At 46.0% G+C, this 21126-nt stretch overlaps 2 protein-coding genes across 3 annotated transcripts; one reads left to right on the top strand and one right to left on the bottom strand.

Annotated features, from left to right (window-relative positions):
• The first annotated feature begins 8994 nt into the window (after nt 1-8994).
• On the top strand, nt 8995-13272 carry LOC125508275 (probable pectate lyase 5). The gene is made up of 4 exons (XM_048672935.1): nt 8995-9382; nt 9499-10393; nt 10997-11205; nt 12783-13272. Exons 1-4 carry the CDS (start codon nt 9249-9251, stop codon nt 12985-12987), a joined length of 1443 nt encoding a protein of 480 aa, XP_048528892.1. The 5' UTR covers nt 8995-9248; the 3' UTR covers nt 12988-13272.
• Nucleotides 13273-14770: 1498 nt separating this feature from the next.
• On the bottom strand, nt 14771-20113 carry LOC125508263 (splicing factor 3B subunit 4). Of its 2 annotated transcripts, XM_048672920.1 has the most exons (10): nt 19627-20113; nt 19205-19274; nt 18993-19041; nt 18661-18749; nt 18502-18558; nt 17385-17447; nt 17232-17297; nt 16769-16855; nt 16585-16678; nt 14771-15603 (listed from the first exon to the last, which is right to left on the bottom strand). In XM_048672920.1, exons 2-10 carry the CDS (start codon nt 19220-19222, stop codon nt 15107-15109), a joined length of 1020 nt encoding a protein of 339 aa, XP_048528877.1. In that variant the 5' UTR covers nt 19223-19274; nt 19627-20113; the 3' UTR covers nt 14771-15106. The 2 variants fall into 2 exon arrangements, with proteins under 2 accessions (XP_048528877.1, XP_048528871.1); XM_048672914.1 differs by lacking the exon at nt 19205-19274.
• Nucleotides 20114-21126: the final 1013 nt, after the last annotated feature.

Raw genomic sequence — 21126 nt, 5'->3', positions numbered from 1 at the left:
TCGAGGAACATGAAGCATGAAGACTTTTGTTTTCGTAGTTTCATTTTCTCTTTCTGGAGTCATAGGAAACACCGTACTGTTAAAGGGGGTTGAGGAAATACTAAGGAAAAGTTTCCAAGTGATGCTCAACTCAAAATCCTACACCTACCAATCCCTTCGAGTGAAGCCATTGGAAATCTCATGCAGTTCAGTCAAATTTCTTCAATGATAGAGACGAAGCTCTTCTGGTCTCTGAGGAATTTGTTCTAACTGAGGAGTTAGGAATTCGCCAGTGCGGATTGCCTACAAGTGAGGAACACGATAGCCTGAGTAATTTGATAGTCAAATTTCCGACCGTTGTTGTGCTACGCGCCAGCTATCCCAAAATATCTTCCCACCTAACGGTCATATCATTGAAGGGCATTTATGTCTTATCATGTCAGGCTGCTCCCTAGGCTATAAATAGCCGCCCCCTACAACCACTAGCTGGTTGGCTGCTCCGAGAGAAACTGACACTTGTTATTTGAGAGCATCCCTTCCTCCGAGGACTTTGAGCGAAAATCATCAAGTGAGGAAAACCCAAACCTAAACACCTACAAACCCAAAGTGATTGAGCATCACTCAAGAGATTGATCCTGCGTGGATCCGACGCCTATTACCTTTGAAGACTGTGCATCTTCTAGACGGTTAGGCGTCATGGTCTAGAGCATCCAAGAGGAAATTGTGGATTGCCGAGTGACCGAGTCTGTGAAGGTTTGGAAGTCACCTGAAGACTTACTACGAGTGATTGGGTGAGGTCTGTGTGACCTTAGCTCAAGGGGAATACGGTGAGGACTAAGTGTCCTTAGCTGCGTGTTCAGGACTGGGTGTTCGGGACTGTGTGTCCTCAGGTTTGAATACCTAGCCTCCCTAACCAGACGTACAACTGTCACAACAGTTGGAACTAGTCTACCAAATCATTGTCGTCACCAAGCCTACCGGTTCTATTTCCTCAACCCTTCCATTTCCTCATTTATGTGTTGTGTGCTTGTTCATATCTGTTCGAAGAATTTGACTGAAGACTTTCTCAATTTCCTCAGTTCAATTTCTTCAGTCTGTTAGTCTTCATCCTGTTTTATCCTGTGTTTACGTGTTAAATTGTGATCCAAATTATACCGTGTTGGACTAGACGTAGTACAACCGGTGTGGGCCTTTGCGTTGACGTCGAAGCGTACGATTACAACTCGTTTACTTGTCCTCCAAGGACTCTCATGTATTGCCCTCTTATATACCCCATGTAGTCGCACCTCAGACGGTCTGTCGTCTCGTGCTTGTAATACTCCTCCTCATAGTGATTGCGCCTTCGTGCGTCCGTGGTTTTCTCCCGCAAGGGTTTCCACGTAAAAATCTGTGTGCTCTTGTGTCTCGTTTATCTCGTTATTATCTAACAAGTGGTATACAGAGTTGAGGTTCACATATGAGATTTGAGATCAGGAGATTAGGGTTGCACGCGCCGCCGCCCGCGTGACCAGGCGATCCAAGGCCGGATCGATTTCCATTGTTGCACCGCTTACGAAGCCGAGACCGACAGAGGTATCGTGCGTACGCATCAATCCACCGACACCTTCCTTACTGCGCCGCCCTACAAAAGTTGTACGTATCCACCCGTCAATCGCAAGTGGCGAGTTGCCGCTGCTGTGCATGCACGAGCGTTTCTAGTACACGTCAAATCATCCGCTTGAAGTCCCCAGGCAAACAGTGATCTGCTGCTGCTACTTTTGGCATGAAACACTATTAATCTACTCGACTACTACTACTACTACTAGTTGATTGCTTGCTCACGTGACGGCTACAGGAGTACTACAAGAGTACTAGTACTAGTTGGCTGATCCTTGCTTTGTCCTTGTTTGCTACGTCCACTACTTATACTACCAGGTGCTATTTATCCTACTTTTATTTGATCTGCATATTAATTCTGTCAAGAATTTTTTCTACCGGCTTGTACTACTTTGTGTACACAGATTTACCGACTCATGGCATCCATGAAGTATGTTTTTCTGCTGCTGGATCGTGACACAAGGTTTACCCTATGGCAAGTCAAGATGCGGGCGTTGTTGGCACATGCCGACTATGATGTAGCACTGGATAGTTTTGGGAGGAACCGAATTGAGGACTGGATTGCTGAGGAGAAAAGAATTGATTGTAAGGCTTTGTCACAAATTCAATTCCATTTGCATAATAATATTTTGCAGGAAGTTTTGAGCGAGAAAACTGCCGCCGCTCTATGGTTAAAGCTGGAAGGGATTTGCATGACTAAAGATCTCACCAGCAAGATGCATCTGAAGCAAAAATTATTCCTGCATAGGTTACCCGAGGGAGGTAATGTTTTGAATCATATTTCGGAATTTAAAGAGATCATATCTGATCTAGCTGCAATGGAGGTCAAGTATGAAGAGGAAGATACTGCTTTAATGTTACTTTGTTCACTGCCAAGTTCTTATACCAATTTTAGAGACACCATATTATACAGTCGTGATACTCTCACACTTAATGAAGTTTATGAAGCTTTGAACTCTAAGGAGAAGATGAAACTAATGGTGCCTCATGATGGTTCAAGTTCATCCCAAGCATAGGGATTATATGTTCATGGCAGGACAAAGGAGAAGAACTCACATAATGGAAACAGAGGCAAAAGTAAGAACGGCTACAGGGGCCGGTCACAATCCAGAGACAAGAAATATTGCAGATATTGCAAGAGAGATGGGCATGACATCTCAGAGTGTTTCAAGTTGCAGAATAAAGAAAAGAGGAAAGGTAACAAACAAGGTGAAAATTCTGCTAACGTTGCTCGTGATGATAGTTCCGATGATGCTCTTATCGTTATTGCTGGATGTGCTGAGACCAATGATGAGTGGGTACTTGATACTGCATGTACTTTTCATATGTGCCCGCATAGGGATTGGTTTAATACTTTTGATTCCACTACTTCTGCTGGTTCCGTTTTGGATTTTGATAATTCACCATGCAAGATTGAAGGCATAGGTTCTATTCGAATCAAGATGTTTGATGGCATAATCAGAACTTCGACAGATGTTCGGTATATTCCGAAGATGAAGAGAAATCTTATTTCTATGAGTGCCCTTGATGCAAAGGGGTACAAATATTCAGGTGGAGATAGTGTTTTGAAGGTCACCAAAGGCTCCCTTGTTGTGATGAAAGGTGACTTAAGTTCGACCAATGGTCTTTATTACCTTCGAGGTTCTACCGTTTCAGGTAACGCTACTCCAGTTATTTCAAAGAATTATGATTGTGATGCTGCTAACCTTTGGCATGTGCGTCTTGGACATATGAGGGAACTTGGTTTGGCAGAGTTAAATAAGAGAGGTCTTCTTGATGGATATGAACCTGGTAAATTGAAAATTTGTGAGCATTATATCTTCGGCAAACACAAAAGGGTGAAGTTCAATACTTCGACCCATACAACTGAAGGTATTCTTGATTATGTGCATTCTGATTTATGGGGACCATCTCGCAGAAAGTCACTAGGTGGTGCTAGTTACATGCTGGCTATTATTGATGATTATTCGAGAAAAGTTTGGCCTTATTTCTTGAAGCATAAATATGAAGCATTCTCAGCTTTTAAGGAGTGGAAGATTATGATTGAGAGACAAACTGAAAAGAAGGTAAAAATACTTCGCACTGATAATGGTATGGAATTCTATTCTAAGCAATTTAAGAATTATTGCAAGACTGAAGGCATTGTCAGACATTACACCGTTCCTTATACTCCTCAACAAAACGGTGTTGCTGAGCGTATGAACAGGACCATTATTTCCAGAGCCCGTTGCATGTTGTCCAATGCAGGTTTGCATAGGCGTTTTTGGGATGAGGCCGCTTCCACTGCTTGTTATCTCATTAATCGTTCACCATCTATTGCTCTTAATAAGAAAACTCCAATTGAGGTATGGTCTGGTTCACCTGCTGATTATTCACAGTTGAGAGTTTTTGGTTGCACTGCTTATGCTCATGTTGATAATGGAAAATTGGAGCCTAGGGCTATCAAGTGCATCTTTCTTGGTTATAAGTCCGGTGTTAAAGGTTTTAAATTATGGAATCCTGAAACCCAGAAGGTTGTTATTAGCAGAAATGTTATCTTTAATGAATCTGCTATGTTACATGATGTTTCATCTACTAATGTTCCCATTGAGAGTGAACAGCAGCCTATTGTTCAGGAGCCTACTGTTCAGGTGGAGCATGTTATTGATTCAGGTGATACATCTGGTAATGATATTATTGATGCACATGATGAACCCATCGTTAATGATGACCATGTCACTCCCACTCCAAATCAGCCTATTGTTCCGCCCAGTTGGAATCTTGCACATGACAGAGTTAGGCAGGGTATTAATAAACCTGACAGGTTAATTGAAGAGTGCAATATTGTTTCTTTTGCTTTATCTGTTGCAGAGGAAATTGAAGGTAATTCTGAGCCTTCTTCATATTCCGAGGCTATTATTTCTGGTGATAGTAATAAGTGGATGACCGCTATGCATGATGAGATGGAATCACTTGAAAAGAATGGCACTTGGGATTTAGTAAGATTACCTAGAGAGAAGAAACCTATTCGTTGCAAGTGGGTTTTCAAGAGGAAAGAAGGTGTTTCTCCTAATGATGAGACAAGATATAAAGCAAGGTTAGTTGCTAAAGGTTATAACCAGATTCCAGGTATTGACTATAACGAAGTCTTTTCTCCTGTTGTGAAGCATAGCTCTATTCACACTTTACTTAGTATTGTTGCCATGCATGATCTTGAGCTTGAGCAATTGGATGTTAAAACTGCATTCTTACATGGAGAATTAGAAGAGGATATTTATATGGAACAACCTGAAGGTTTTGTTATTCCTGGAAAAGAAAAGCTTGTCTGTAAGTTAAAGAAATCTCTGTATGGATTGAAGCAATCCCCTAGACAGTGGTACAAGAGATTTGACACCTTTATGCTCTCTCAAGGTTTCAAAAGGTCTAATTATGATAGTTGTGTTTATTTGAAAACTGTCAAAGGTTCAACTATTTATTTGCTCCTTTATGTTGATGATATGCTTATTGATGCAAAGAGTATGTCAGATATTAATGAACTAAAGAAGCAATTGAGTAATGAATTTGAGATGAAGGATTTGGGTGCAGCAAAGAAAATACTTTGCATGAAAATATCCAGAGATAGACCATCTGGAAAAGTATATCTAAGTCAGAAGGGATATATTGATAAAGTTCTTCGTTGTTTTAATATGCATAATGCCAAGCCAGTAAGTACTCCGTTAGCTACACACTTCAAATTATCATCAGCTTTATGTCCTAAGTCAGATGCAGATATTGAGTACATGTCTAGAGTTCCCTATTCGAGTGCAGTTGGTTCACTTATGTATGCCATGGTTTGTTCTCGTCCGGATTTATCTTATGCATTGAGTGTTGTCAGTAGATACATGGCTAATCCTGGAAAAGAGCATTGAAAAGCAGTTCAGTGGATTTTCAGATACCTACGAGGTACTTCTAATGCTTATTTACAGTTTGGGAAAACTGGAGATGGACTTGTTGGTTTTGTTGATTCTGATTTTGCTGGTGATTTGGATAAGAGAAGATCACTTACAGGTTATGTTTTCACCATTGGTGGTTGTGCTGTGAGTTGGAGAGCAATTTTGCAGTCTATTGTGGCTTGTTCCACTACTGATGCCGAGTATATGGCTATTTCTGAGGCATGCAAAGAAGCTATCTGGTTGAGAGGTTTGTATTCTGAGCTTTGTGGAGATTCATCTTGCCCTACCGTATTTAATGACAGTCAAAGTGCTATATATCTTACAAAGAATCCAATGTATCATGAGAGGACAAAGCACATTAATGTCAGATTTCATTATATTCGAGATGTTGTTGCTGAAGGCAATCTGAAGGTATGCAAGATAAGTACTCATGATAATCTTGCTGATATGATGACAAAGCCAGTTCCGACCAATAAGTTTGAGCTTTGCTCAGGCTTAGTTGGTATTTCTCACTAGTCTTTGACTTTGACGCACAAGGTGTTTATGCTGATTTGGATGGAGTTATTCACTTTCTTCGACTACTGGAGGAAATTTGGATCAAGATGGAGATTGTTAAATTGTGATCCAAATTATACCGTGTTGGACTAGACGTAGTACAACCGGTGTGGGCCTTTGCGTTGACGTCGACGCGTACGAGTACAACTCGTTTACTTGTCCTCCAAGGACTCTCATGTATTGCCCTCTTATATACCCCATGTAGTCGCACCTTAGACGGTCCGTCGTCTCGTGCTTGTAATACTCCTCCTCATAGTGATTGCGCCTTCGTGCGTCCGTGGTTTTCTCCCGCAAGGGTTTCCACGTAAAAATCTGTGTGCTCTTGTGTCTCATTTATCTCATTATTATCTAACATTACGCTTTCTGTACTCTGTGCTTGTTTTCATTTCATCATGAAGCCCATGCTTATGTTCTGTTATGTTTACATCTAAGTACTTATTCCGCTGCACGTAGTTCTTCACTTAGAAATTTCCTCTCCCTGAAATTCCTCAGTGAAGAATTCATAAAAGTCGCCTATTCACCCCCCTCTAGTCGACTTATCGCACTTTCAAGCAGTATTTTGAAGATGTTCTGAAGGGATTCCGCATTGTGGTAGAGCAATGTTCTGAAGGGATTTTGCTGCGCCCCCTAAAATTTTTTGCGGGCCGGGGCGGGCTGCGGGGTCTGATCGGGCTGGTTTTTCCGCCCCGACCCGGATTTTGGCGGTTATTTTACGGGTCGGCGCGGGATGCTGGGTCTACTAGAGTTGCTCTAAGTTGTTCATAGAAGGCTTGATTTTATTTTGCTAGTGCATGTTACTTTTTGTTAAAAAAATCAAAATCTTACATCAAAATAAAGTCTTATTTTATTTTATTAGCTATAAAGTCTTATTCATAGTGTAAGTTGATTCATGTTACTTGTGTATGTTTCATAAAACAGGAAGAATCATCAATCATGTATCCTAGAATGAGGTATGATTGCGGTGCTGAAAAGAGTTTGTATATGATATATTATATAAATATTATATGAAATAACACATATTCGAAGTTATATAATTAAGTAAAAATTTGCTTTACTTACATTAATAACTTTTTTGGATATTTAAAGCCCTATTTTGATTTTCGTCCCGGGCCTCCAAATTCTGAAGACGGCCCTGAAGAAAAAGCACCACGTTATGTAATCGCATGGATGTCTTGTTCCGAGGGTCAATGAATGAATCTACGGAAGCAAAGGATTTGTAGCTTATGCGCCGCCGATTGTTGGCCGGTCCGCGTTGTACATGTAGTGGATATATGATGCAGGATTGACTTGAGATGGTCGCTTTTGGCACTTACAAGATGATGGTGATATGTGATGTGCCTTTGGACAACGACCTATCGAGGGCATCCCGTTGTGGCACGGGACAAGAATGTCTTGTGGCGGCTGTAACCCTGGTCTTGGGACAATTACGGCGGCAAGCAAGCTCTTAATTGCCGAGAGTAGTTAACTTCTACACGCTAGTTAACGGTGCTCTTAATTGCCCGAGAGTACATAGTAGGTGTCTATGCTGTCCTATATAGTACTTCTTCTGTCTCAAAATAAGTTTTTATTACTAAAGTTTGTATAAAATTAAGACACTTATTTTGAGATGGAGGGAGTGCTAGCTTTTTGTTATTATCAAATAATTGTCCATGCTGTAACGAGGCACATATATTTTACCTATAATTACCATAATTTATCTGTCATTTACGTCTTAAAGAATGAATTTTAGTTGTCAATTGAACCGACACATTTTGGCTTCCCAAATAAAACTTGATTTTACATGAAGTTGTCTCTTTTCTTTCTCATGTGTTAAAAAGGAAAGGCGATACGAATCTCGCCTAGTGCGAGCAGCCTTCTGGCACTGGCCTGTGGTGGCCCCCGTTCGATGACGACCTTTTCTCGGTCGACGATGGTGAGGAGGGTCACCGAGTCCCACGAGTGTGGATCCGTATAACTTTTAGATTAGGGCCTATGCCTTCGCTCTGACGAAGGCGGAGGCGGCGGTGAATAAAAAGTACTTCAGATCTTTCCCTGACGCGGTGTTCTTCTTTATATATGGTCAACAATGGGTCTAGATGGTTGTCTGTTCTAATGGAGATGGTGTGATGGTGGCGCCGGCATCAATGTAGTGGACTTGTGTCCTTGGACTCCACTGTTGCGACGACATTAGATCCAACGCAGGCGCGAAGCTCGGGAGGCAGTGGAAGAGCAGATGCAGATGGTGGTTTGCCTCAACGATAGCTGGAAGACATGAATGATGTTCTAGGCTCGTGGTTGACGTCAAGCGGGGGTGTAAGATTTAGAGTTTGATGGCGTGTTTAGGATGCCGCCCCAGCCAGATTATTTCAACAACGATGATTTTACCTTTGATGAGTAACCTGAAAATGGGATTCTTTTATGAATTTCCATTCACCTGCCCATTAGGGAAACTGGGCAATCACAATTCATCCCAATGTACCATCAAAAATAAAAATAAAAATTCTAACCCAAGATGATTGTGCGACTGTTTAACAAATTAATGGCATAAAATATTTCTCTCCGCAAAAAGAATGGCATAAATGCTGGACCCTGATAAGTGTCACAAGTGTGGCACGAAGCAATTCCGTCCTGACTTTCTTTGATGACAGGTTTAGTTATCTGAGGATGACAACTTTAGTTATGAAGCATGACAATTTTCTATTTGGATGATAAGTTTTAGTTTTTAGGGATTTTTTATGGCAATTTTAGTTGTAAAAAACATGAGAGCGGGGTTACCTTGTGTCACATATGTGGCACTTATTTGGGTAAATGTTTCGCCATGATCCGATTGCACTTCTTTGTTGCACCGCCTATTTCCCTTCCCTTCCTCTCACATTTTTGCATTTCTATCCTCTCCCAAACATTCCCCTTCTGCCATCATTTAACAAGCAAGGAAGAAATCTGCCCCAGGAGATTCCAAATCACCTCCCTCTACCCTCCCGTCTCCTCTTCCCTCCTCCTCTCTCTCTCTCTCTCTCTCTCTCTCTCTCTCCCCTTCCCCGTTCACACCACTGCCCCGCTCCCCCCATTGGCCATTGCTGCCCCAATCCCAAGCTCCAAATGTCAAGAACTTCAGCCTCCCCGCCCCCATTGCCTCGCTCGCTCTGCTGCCTGCCGCCACGCTCCCGCGTTGCTATAAAATCAACTGCATCTCCACTCCGACCCCTCTAATCCAGCCAAGGAACAACCATGGCAGGAGCCCCCAAATCCACCCTCATTATCTTGCTCCTCCCCTTCCTGTTGCTCGGGGCCGCGGCCTCCCCCCTCCCCCTGCTCAACTCCTCGCTCCCGGACCCCGCCGCCGTCGTCGCCGACTTCCACAGGTACTACCTTATCCTCGAAATCTCGTAATGTGGCAGCGCAGACTTCAAATTCGCAATCTTTTTTTACGCGCTTCTTTCGCAATGTAACGGCGGCGTGTTGGCGTTGGCATGGGCAGCAAGGTGGCGACGTCGCGGCGGCGGATGCAGGAGACGGGCGGAGGCGGCGGGTGCATGACGGGCAACCCGATCGACGACTGCTGGCGGTGCGCCGGGACGGACTGGTGGAAGGACCGGCAGCGGCTGGCGGACTGCGGCATCGGGTTCGGGCGCAACGCGCTGGGCGGCAAGGGCGGTCCGTTGTACGTGGTGACCGACTCCTCGGACCGCGACCCCGTGAACCCGGCGCCCGGCACGCTCCGGCACGCCGCCATCCAGGAGGGCCCGCTGTGGATCGTGTTCGCCGCGGACATGACCATCCGCCTCAACGAGGAGCTGCTGGTGAACAGCTACAAGACCATCGACGGGCGCGGCGCGAACGTGCACGTGGCCGGCGGCGCGTGCATCACGCTGCAGTACGTGTCCAACGTGATCATCCACAACCTGCACGTGCACGACTGCGTGCCGGCGGGGAACGCGAACGTGCGGTCGTCGCCGACGCACTACGGCTGGCGGACGCGGTCGGACGGCGACGGCATCTCGCTCTTCTCGGCGCGGGACGTGTGGGTGGACCACTGCGCGCTGTCGCGGTGCGCGGACGGGCTGGTGGACGCCATCATGGGGTCGACGGGCATCACCGTGTCCAACAGCTACTTCTCCCACCACGACGAGGTGATGCTGCTGGGGCACAGCGACGGGTACCTCCCGGACTCGGGGATGCAGGTGACCATCGCGTTCAACCACTTCGGCGTGCAGCTGGTGCAGCGGATGCCGCGCTGCCGCCGGGGATACTTCCACATCGTCAACAACGACTACACGGCGTGGGAGATGTACGCCATCGGCGGCAGCGCCAGCCCCACCATCAACAGTCAGGGCAACCGCTACATCGCCCCCGCAAACCCCAACGCCAAGGAGGTGCGCGCCTCTTTTCTCTTGCCGTGCCGTCTCGGTTTGTTTGCTCATGGTTTTGCTCTGTTCCTTTCTTTGCTTGCCGAGTTCTTCTGCTTTCAACGCCTCGTTTGGATCTTTGCTCTGTTTTGGGCGGTGCTACCCCGCGGTGGTTGCCAAAGAAGTGCCGTGACCATTGTCCTGTTCTTTCATGTCCCGTTTTTCTTCCCGTACGTGTTCTCCGCTAGAAAGTGGTCCGGGTTTTTTTTCTGTTAAAAACTATGTTAATTTCTGCGGTTATTTTGCTAGTTAGTACATGAGGTTTGTATAATTAACACTAGTGATGGTCCTGCGAAATGGTACCACTCACCGATCGATGAATGTGCATAGTACTACCCCATCTCTCTCTGTGGTGTTGGTAGTAGTATCTCGTTTTATTTTTACAAAAAAGGTGGCGCGTGCATGCATGTCCGATTTGGGTCCAGCCAGCCGGAGCCAGGGGTGGCATCCGAGGGCTCGTGCATCGCATCCCCCACCCTACCCGGTTGAGGCAACGGCCGAGGTCACGGCCAGCAGATAGTAGTCTGAATGAATGAATGAATGAGCGGGTGTGGTTGGGTTGGGCTGCAGGTGACGAAGCGCGTGGACACGGAGGAGGGGCAGTGGAACGGGTGGAACTGGCGGACGGAGGGGGACATGATGGTGAACGGCGCCTTCTTCGTGCCCTCCGGGGAAGGGATGGAGAACATCTACGACAAGGCCTCCAGCGGCGTCGACCCCAAGTCGTCCGCGCTCGTCGACCAGCTCACCATCGGCGCCGGCGTCCTCGGCGGGCCAAGGTACTGCTACGCTTTCCCTTCCCTTGGCTTGCTTGCGGTCTACTACGTGGGTGGGCCGAGGGGCTGAAATATCACACGGACGATGCTTCGGTGCCTTAGCACCTACCTTTGTGTCTATGACATGTGAACCCAACAGATAGTTGGTTCACATGTCAGTGACCCAGTATGTGCCACCGAAGCTGTGTCCCTCGTACCATGCGATAAAACTGGACTGCGATCGATCGCGGCTGGCGGGTCCCACGTGAACACCTTTGTTCCCCAGCTTTTTTGCCTTTTGTTTCGTCTTCTTCTTTTTTATAGTGCATACAGTAGTAGTACGCATTTGCCTTCCTCCAACGGACACCGGTCGCCGGAGTGGAGTGCGTGCCGGACACCCTGCACTGCACCCCGGCCCCGAGTCGCCCGTTCCCGCGTCTGGAATCAAATTTTGGTCTACTCTACTCAGCTCCGCGGGAAACACCCTTCCTGTCCTGTGTTGTTTGTTTCCCCTCCTGCACGCAGAAATCATTTCGTCCCTGGCCGTGGGAATGCACACGCGAGGACCACGCCGCCGCCGCCGTAGTACATGTGCGTACTACGTTGGCCGAACCATGTCGGCGATTCAGGATTTGGCAGAGACGCGGGCGTCGATTTATTTTTAAATTAATAATTAACCCGGGCCATGCATTGCTCCGCCTCAAGGTACTCACTCTGTTTAAAAGCATCACGTACGCCGTGCTAACTATAATGGAGTAGGTAGTACAGAGTTTTTTTTTTTGAGGGGTAGTACAGAGTTAAACTGCGAGTCCTCATTAGAAGATGCAGACCACTACAGGGTACAAGTGTAGAGATAGTGATGTACTGACAAACTCAGACAGTCCATGGCACTCGCATGGGTCGAAGCAAGAAAATTTCGGCCGTGCATGAGAGCGCCATCACCCAGCCTGTGGCTCTGTCATCCGCGGCCTGGACGCTACATCGTCAAACCAAGAGAAATGGTGGTCGTGTTCTTTTCTTACGCCAAGACAAAAAGGAACGTCTGTTCTACTACTGGCTACTGCTGCTACCGAGTATAGTAGTAGCACGGTAAGCGGTCCCTCTGTCTGCGTCTCCACATGCGCGCCGCTGATCGCTGATTTTGTCCCGGAATCTTGCGCCCGACCACTTCAGTCTTGCTCAAAACTCTTTTTTATGGTAGTGCATTCTACTAGTAGCTTTTCTTTTGGAACTCTACAATTGTTCTATAGCAGCTGGTACCAAGAGTTAATTGAGCGTTTGGATCTAGCTAGTGTCCTCCGTTCGGGACCTTCCCCTCCTTTGGAACGGAACGGGGACAGGCGAGGAGAGATCGTAGGGTTCGTCCCACTGGCACTGGTAGCGTTTCTCCATTAGAAAAACCAAAACCCGTGGCCTTTTTGCCGTCCCGTACCGTGTTCCCCGGAATCGAGTTCTTATTCCAGGGTGCGGTCTGGTAGATCTAGACTCGAAACCAGCGCTCAAAAGTGCGTTACTCACCGCTTCTCTCCGGCGCATGTGTAAGCGATCGTTGCCGGTTTGGGAGTGGCATCTTACCCATAATATGTGTTTTCTTCTTTCAGGGACAATGGCGAAGCGTCCGCGTACGTCGGGTTCAACTACGCCGGATCGGCGACCGGCGGTGGCGGCGGCGGAAGCGGAGGCAACGGGTATGGTAGCCTTGGGATGGTCTATGCCAACAGCGGCGATCGGGGCTGCCGGTCTCACTTGATACTATCGCTGACTACTTTGGTTCTTGCTCTAATATGTTGTGTAAGACTGGATTGAGACATAGCACATGGTTATTATGATTCAGTCGGGCGAAAGGTAGAAAAAGAGGTGAAAGTTGACGCTAGGGAGATAGGCAGCAGCAATATAGGTATCCACCATGCACCAGCACATGGGGATGGATGGGAATATTGCATGGTAGTCTCAGTGTAGCTGTTGTGACAAAGTTCATTCATTCGTGGTTATTAACTCTAACCGCCCTGTAATCTCAGCCAAAGAAGAAAGGGAAACAATTGGGCGCGGTGCCCCGGCCGAACTTTGGGCCGGTCGCGTCCACGCGCGCTTCGCCTCAGCCACCCATCAAGTGACACGTAGACACGGGGGCCACCAAACGCTATCCTCTTTGTTTTCTTCAACCTCATGCGAATCTTGCCCCACAACGCATGCATCTCTCGCCTCCCCCGTTGCAGCACGCGAGCAGCTTGCCGTCAGCCATGGATATAGCTTGGAAGATCGAAGTCCCCGCCGGCCATGGTTGCAGCCCCGCTCGTGTTCCCCCACCCCCTTCTTCCTTGTCCCTCACTTCCTTTCTCCTCCTCCTCAAAACGCCGTGGAGGACCGAGGTGCCTGTGCTATAACCATGGCCACGGGGAGGAGCTGCAACCGTGGTACTGGGAGAGTTGCAAACGGCGTTTTCCCGTGCTACAACCATGGACACAAAAAGTTACATCCAGTGGATAAAAAAGCTTCAACCAGACAACAAAATACAGGAAAAATTACAACCGTTTGACAAAAAGCTTCAACTCGCAGTTGAAAAAGCTTCAACCAGAGATTGACAAATCTTCTTTGACAACGGCCATGGCATCTCTGTGATTTCACCCAGACGCCGCTCAAAACGAAAAAAGTTTCAATCATTTATAGAAAAGCTTCCAGCATAGAGGGGAAAAGCTTCAACCATTGAGAGAAAAAAGCTACAACCATGTCAATTTTTTGCTACAACGGCATCTGTTTTTTGCTGGACCAACATATTTTGCTACATCCGGCATCGTTTTTTGCTGGAACTAGTCAAGTGTCTAGCTTCCACCAAGGAAAAAAATGCTTCAACCGTTTGTGAAAAAGCTTCATTCAGGTAGAGGAAAAATTTCAAGAGTGACATGAGGAAAAATCTTCTACCGCGGAAAAAAGCTTCAATGGTGAAAAAAGCTTCAAGCGGCAATGAAAAAGCTTCAACCGCCAGGAGAAAAAGCTTCAAACGGTAATGACAAAAAAGCTTCAATCAGGGGAGCCGGGCGAACAACGGTGGCAACGAGGACGGCGACCAACGACCGGGAGCGGCAAGGACGGCAACCGGGCGGCAACAAGGACGGAGATCGGCAATCGAGGGCAAGGACGGCGACCTGGCAGCAACAAGGACGGCGGCCGGCGACGAGGCCGGCCACCAGAGGGGACTGGAGGCACGGCGACGAGGGCACCAAGCAGGAGTTGCAGATCTAATCCGAGGTAAAAGAAGCCCAGGATGAATCATTTTTTTTTGCTGCATGCAGTGGCCACACGGGCTCGCATCCAAGGGCTGGGGCAGGACCGGCCGAAACTTTCGACCGGTGCGCCAGCGCCTAGCATCGCCCAAGAAGAAAATACAAGACCGGCTTATAAGGGAAAGCTCACTGGACTGCATCCAAAGAGACTATCATAAAACTAAAACAAAATTTCAGAGCAGGGGATGCTAGCAAACACCCCCCCCCCCCCCCCCCCCCCCCCCCCCCCCCCCCCCACAGCAAAACATGTTTTTCAACCGAACTTGCAATGACTTGATAGAAAAATTAGAACAGCATGGTGCATCTTGTTTCATGAAAACAGCTGAAAGTTGCGCGACAACTGTCAATCACCAGAGGCCTGTTTAAAACACGATTCTGCCAGTAATAACAATGTAAGAGATAGCACAGATCACGGTCCATAATTGTCCTAAGCAGAGCACACAGCAGCAGCACCCACACAAGGCAGGTACCGCACATGCAATCACAAAAGTCACGCATTTTGTATCACCGTCCGCTAATTCTCTCAATTCTGATATTCTCCTAGTGCTGCAAGTTACATGACAGTATATGAAAGACTTTTAACACCCTTGGTCTACAACTGCTGCGCGCCAAATTAACCCAATGGAAGACACCCATTTATATTTTTAACCAGAAGGTGGCGGTGGAGGAGGTGGCATGGACATTGGAGGTGGCGGCATTCCACCACCTTGTTGTGGGGGTGGGGGTGGCCTCCACATAGGTGGAGCTTGCATATTGGGAGGTGGCGGCGGCGGCCTGGCCATGTGATGAGGTGGCGGCATCATGTTTTGCGGTGGGGGCATCATGTTTTGCGGCGGCGGGGGCATCCCTGGAAGCCTGTATTGAAGCTGCTGTTGCATCGGAGGTGGTACTTGTTGCATATTCTGTGGAGGACCAGGCCAGGCAGGCTGTCCATGCATCTGCATGGGAGGGTATTGACCAACAGGTGGCGGCGGCGGTCTGACATGTTGCATCTGTCCTGGGACATTCCCATTGGCAAAAGGCCGTGGCACAGGTGCACCAACACCACCGTTTTGAAGCCCTTGGGTTGGCGGAGCAGTTGCAAACATTGTGTGTGGCCTATGCTTCTGAGATCCTGGGTTGTTCGCTGCAAGCAACCTCTCTGCCAACATATAACAACAGAGTTAATAAACTATGATTGAAGGAAGAAAGTCATCACAAGTTAAGAAAAAGTAGTAATAATAAGATCTTCAGATCAAGACAGCCGTCTACAGCATATATAGGCAGCAATGGTGGCAAGAGCAGTGACAACATGTGATATGGTAGTAAAAATGCCTCCAGGAAAATTTCAACAAATCAGATCAAGACCCATCATGTTTACTAAATGATGAAATACTTGAAAGGAAATCACTTTGAATAAAGTTGAAACCCTAAGGCCCGTTCGGTACATGGGAGCGCAAAACAAAGGAACAGAAAAAGGCATAGGAATCAGGTGGAGCGCAACCTTAAAACCTACAGGCTTCCAAAACATAGGAACGGGCTTTTCCTTTGGTCTTGGTGGATGCTGTGTTTACCCTATTAAACATAAGAAACCTTCCCTTCCCTAAGGAAACCGTACAGACATCACAGGAAAAATTTCCATAGGAAACCTGTATGATTCCTGTGGAAAACCTGTGCACTAAAAAGAACCTAAAATGTCAAAGCAAAAATGTTGGGATGTAGGGAACTGGGCGTCAACCAGTTAGCCAGTGGCACACAGCCGACAGCATGCTCAGCCTGCCACCCACGTTCGAGCCTTGAGCTCCGGAGGGTGTGTATCTGGGTTGTTTCTCTTAATAAAGACGCCACATATGTTAAGTCCCTGTTGGTCCAGTTTTTTTTTAATGCGGGGATTTGGAGAAGTATAGCAATCGAAGTCCATGTCCAGAATGGAACAACCTAATCAAGATTAGACAACAGGTTTTTTTTTAATGCGGGGATTTGGAGAAGTATAGCAATCTATAGAGTCGATGTCCAGAATGTTACAACCTAATAAAGATTAGACAACCAACTTCAATATTCTTTCAACATAAGCAATAGCTGATCCATGTTATTGTACAAGAAACCAAACAACTAGCTCAACCGATATTTTGAAATACAATACCTGCTGGTGTGCCATGGCGCTCTCCTTTCGTGTCTTTCTTGTAAGCATATGAGACAGTGATTGGCCGATTACATAAATGCTGGTTGTTCATGGCCTGGGAAATTACAGCAAAGGTAACAGTTGAAACATATGGCAGAATCACAATAAGCCAAAATATAGAGCAGTATTGCGTGAATGACATTACCTCTATAGCTTGATCAGATGATTCAAAGGAATCATAGCTCACAAAGCCAAAACCTCGAGAATTTCCAGTTTCAGGGTCCCGCATTATCTTGAAAAAGGAAGTTCAAAATATGACAGTCATGACACCAACATGCATTTGCGTCAAATATGCAAAGGGTAAAGGGAATAGAATATTTAACTCATTCAATCTCTATCATGGCATAATTAAAGGAACAGTGCGGGGAGCATGTAGGGTAATTTTAAATCAAGAAGATGCTACCAGATAAGTGTTACACTGAAGCAAGGAAGACTACCAAACAAGCAAATGCAATAATATTAGGTTAATTTAAGCATAACGATTGCTCTTCTTTGATTCTGGAGATTGTAATAAGAGGCTAATGCTGATGAAATCAGTTCCCATTGTGACGTGAGATAATTAGCTAGCAAGTACATAGCCAAATGCAGAAAGTTTATATAATTGTCACCTTAGGGTTGGTCACAATCACACCAAATGCACTGAAGGTATCATAGAGAAGCTTCTCATCGACTTCCTGTTGACAAAGCAAACACAAAACTATTAGCTACATATATTAATATGAATATAAAGTAATAAGAGAAAATGGGCTTTAGGTTTCTACCGGATCAAGATTGCCAATAAAAAGATTCGCACCCACATCCAAGCTCTTCTTGTCTTGGGAAGCCTGGAAAAAGATGGCATAGTCATGTTAGGTCACCGTGATTAAAATCCTAACTGTATGGTGTATCATTAAACAAATTCATGTGGACTACATACAATAAAGAAATTTTAAGTTACCAGGAAGCAATAGGTTTGTAAAAATAGAAAATGAGAATTCAAAGTACTGAACTCTGTCGATCAGACGGTTTACCACATGATGATCATCCACGTTAATTAAGTTGTTCAAACAGTAACAGTAACATCAGAGGGAAAGAGTAATATCAACATTTGAAGACATTTATTTTACTCAACGGATCCAATCCCCCAATCAAGAATTTGGTATCAGTTTGTCGATGTTTTGAAGTAGGGTTTTTATCATTTATGCCACTAGTTGTGTCCCACTACTCAGTTTTTCCATTAGAAGTTACAACTACTGAAAAATGCCATCGTTCCGTGAGATGCTTGCTCAAAATTCCCATTAGACACCTAAAAAATGCCATCGCCCCGCTAGATGTTTGCTCAAAAATGCCATTAGATACCATTACTGTCGGGTCAAACCCGTTGACCATGTTATATGACCAAAATAACCCTGGACACACATGTCAGCTCTCTCTATCTCACTATCTCACAATGATAAATGTGGACCCCACTTGTCAGCGAATAGTTTTTAGAGGAAAATAAGAACGTCGTTGGGGATCGAGTGGGACCCACACTTTATCGCATTGAGATAGAAGGAGAGCTGACATGTTGGTCCATGGGTATTTTGGTCATATAACATGGTAAACGGGCTTTTAGCTGACAGTAATGGTGTCTAGTGGTATTTTTTAGCATGCGCCTAATGGTGCGATTGCCTTTTTGACCAGTTGAAACTCCTAGTGGCAAAACTGAATAGTTGGATACAACTAGTAGCATAAATGATAAGAACCCTTTGAAGTATCATCTCTAAGCACGCGAGATTAAACTACCAACTATCATAAAGTTCAAAAGTAAGGGATCTCAGTGTTCGTCCAGTTACTATATATTACATAACTGCTGCAGAAGTACTGAGGAAGGCTGGGAGGGTCAAGAGAAGTGATTACCTTGTTTACTCTTATTGGCTTTCCGTACAATTTGAGCATGTTCAAAATCTTAATAGCCTGCAAAAAGCAAAGCAAAAATTCAAAAAAAAAACAGTTTACATCTAGATGAGATAAATGAAGGTAAATAAATTGCTATCACGCCAGTACAAATAGACTTACATAATCTGCATCTTCCTCACTCCTAAATTCTACAAACCCATAGCCCTGGTGTAGATTTGTAACTCTGTCTTTCGGGACATAGACATTAACTACAAACAAAAGAAGGGAACATTATTTATTAACCATCAAACTCATTAATTTATTCACATGGTATTTGAGATGAAATTTCTATTTCACGATATGTGAAAATGGACTGCCAGGACAGACCATCCGCAGTTCAGCACCAAACATATAAATCGATTAGAGCAAGATGCTGGAAGATAGTTCACAACAAGAATCAACCTGTACATTATAGGGCAGGAAAAGTGTCCCATTGTGGACATGCTACTTACCAACAGGGCCTGCTTGGACAAACAACTCCCACAGTAATTCCTCAGAAACCTGTAAAATGATACAGGGAGGGCTATCAGCATGGATGTCTGGAAATAATAATGATATCAACGGGAGAACTATGCGGTTCTGCAATATACAAGAAGGCATAGGTTCCTTAAGTGGATTTATAATTTCTCAATGGAAGCGACAGGATTGAGTTGTTGCAACTTACAATCATCCATAAGCACATACTCCCTCAAAAAAAGAAAGCACATACAGAACTCCATGGTTATTATTTCCTACTGAAGAAAGGAAAAATAATCCCAGTTACAAACTATCAAATAGCAATGTGATTGATGCACATCTAAACAGTCGACTCCTGTCCATCTAAACATTACACCAACGACACTTCTATCACGAATGATTAGCGACCAATGCACGCGACAGCGTTGCTGCACTTGAAACAGTGGTAGGCCATGTATTTAGCAGCAGGGACTAGCCAATTTGACCGCGCAAGACAAATCCATATTCGTCAAGCAAAAATTGGACGGCGTCGCCGACAGGATACACGGATCCCGCTGTCAGAGCAAGGTGGGGATCTACACTTCTACAGGGATGGGTAGGAGGGGGGAGTAGGGGCGGGGGAACACCAACCTGCGGGTCGAGGTTGCCGACGTAGGTGGTGGCGTCCTGGTTGCGCTCCGCCGAGTGCTGCCCGAGGAGGTTCGCGCCCACGCCGGGCGCGATACGCGTCGTCATGCCTGGCTCCCGGCGGCGCGACGGGCTGCGACGGCGAGAGTGCTAAGAAAGCGGAGCCGCGGGGGTGGAGTCTCCACTAGGACGAGGACGAGCTGGGGAGTTGGTGTAGTATCTTGAACGGGGCGGCGGCGTTCGTGCCGTCCGTGCAGGGACCAGCGCTGGCGAGGGTGGCCGGGTCGCGACCAACGCGGCGGTGAAGAAACGGGCGGAGGGAAGCCCTAGGAAGCCGGTCAGTGGGGCGGGGGAGGCGCCGGTGCAGTGGCGGCGGCTAGGGTTAGCTGTTCGCCATGTGCGGCGAGAGATAGAGGGGTTCTTTTCTTTTCTTTTCTTTTTTGAATTGGCGAGAGATAGAGCTGCGTACTGGCGAATTGGGTCGGCGAATTGCTGCTCGATAGAATTGGCTTTTGTCGTGGCTATATCTATCTACTACCCCTATAATCGGATCGCACATATGAACACACGCGCACATTTTTTTTATTAGGTAAAAACCCCATATATTATCTCATGATGTTCATGAAATAACTACAGAGTCATGCGGGATGCCAAACCACACATGGCGACCAAAATTCAAAGAAATAGAAAACCTGGCTAAAGCATGTGCCTCAAAATTACTCCTCCTACTTTTAAAACAGAACGAGCATGTCCCAAAATCACCCTTTCGGGCTATGATCTCCTTCACTATGGCTTCATTTTTTCCTCCCGTACCATCAGAAATATCCTTGATAACCGTCTGACAGTCAGAAACAATTATTATGTGTCGTTCATTTAGGTCTAGTGCCAAGACTATAACCTCTCGGCAGGCCAAAGTTTCAAGTGTTGGTGGGTCAGTGATCGCAAAGACCAAAGCCGATGCGCCCAAGTAGACGCCCCTCTCATCCCTACAAACAACAGCAGCTGAACCCTTGCCATTATGTGAAGATACAGCAGCATATGTATTGAACTTTGAAAGACCCATGGGTGGAGCAGCCCATGGTTGACGAGCATTGCGAGTAGATGTCTGATTTGCTTGAATGTGTCGGTCGGGCTTCGCCATCAAGTTCAGATCCTCGATGAATTTTTTTAACAAACATGTGAGTTGTCACTGGAAATTGGAATTCCGCCTCGTGGATCGCCTTGCGCCGTGCAAACCAGATAGCACATAGAGTTACTATCAGCTGAACAAATTCCTCGTGAAATAGCGATGCCTTCAGTGAGAAAAGCCAATTTCGGGCATGATTCTCGTTTGTATGCATCATATTCTCGACCATCTCTGGATCAGCCAGAGCCCACACACACCGCGAAGCTGAGCATTCTAAAATGGCATACTTCCAAGAGTCTTCTATGCCACACAAACTACATCTCTGATCATCAGCCATATTACGTCGGGCCCTGACATCATTTGTTGGCAGCGAATGA

This window comes from Triticum urartu, chromosome 1 (genome assembly GCF_003073215.2).
Source record: "Triticum urartu cultivar G1812 chromosome 1, Tu2.1, whole genome shotgun sequence".
NCBI lineage: Eukaryota > Viridiplantae > Streptophyta > Magnoliopsida > Poales > Poaceae > Triticum > Triticum urartu.
This window is presented reverse-complemented; position numbering and strand designations above follow the sequence as displayed.

Excerpts from the sequence above, each read along its gene's own strand:
- LOC125508275 (XM_048672935.1), top strand. The coding sequence starts at position 9,249 with ATGGCAGGAGCCCCCAAATCCACCCTCATTATCTTGCTCCTCCCCTTC. Across the intron at positions 10,394-10,996 it reads CAAACCCCAACGCCAAGGAG|GTGACGAAGCGCGTGGACAC; the intron begins GTGCGCGCCTCT and ends GTTGGGCTGCAG. Across the intron at positions 11,206-12,782 it reads GGCGTCCTCGGCGGGCCAAG|GGACAATGGCGAAGCGTCCG; the intron begins GTACTGCTACGC and ends TTCTTCTTTCAG.
- LOC125508263 (XM_048672914.1), bottom strand. The coding sequence starts at position 19,731 with ATGACGACGCGTATCGCGCCCGGCGTGGGCGCGAACCTCCTCGGGCAG. Across the intron at positions 16,856-17,231 it reads TGATTGTGACCAACCCTAAG|ATAATGCGGGACCCTGAAAC; the intron begins GTGACAATTATA and ends TCCTTTTTCAAG. Across the intron at positions 16,679-16,768 it reads CATCTGATCAAGCTATAGAG|GCCATGAACAACCAGCATTT; the intron begins GTAATGTCATTC and ends GTAATTTCCCAG.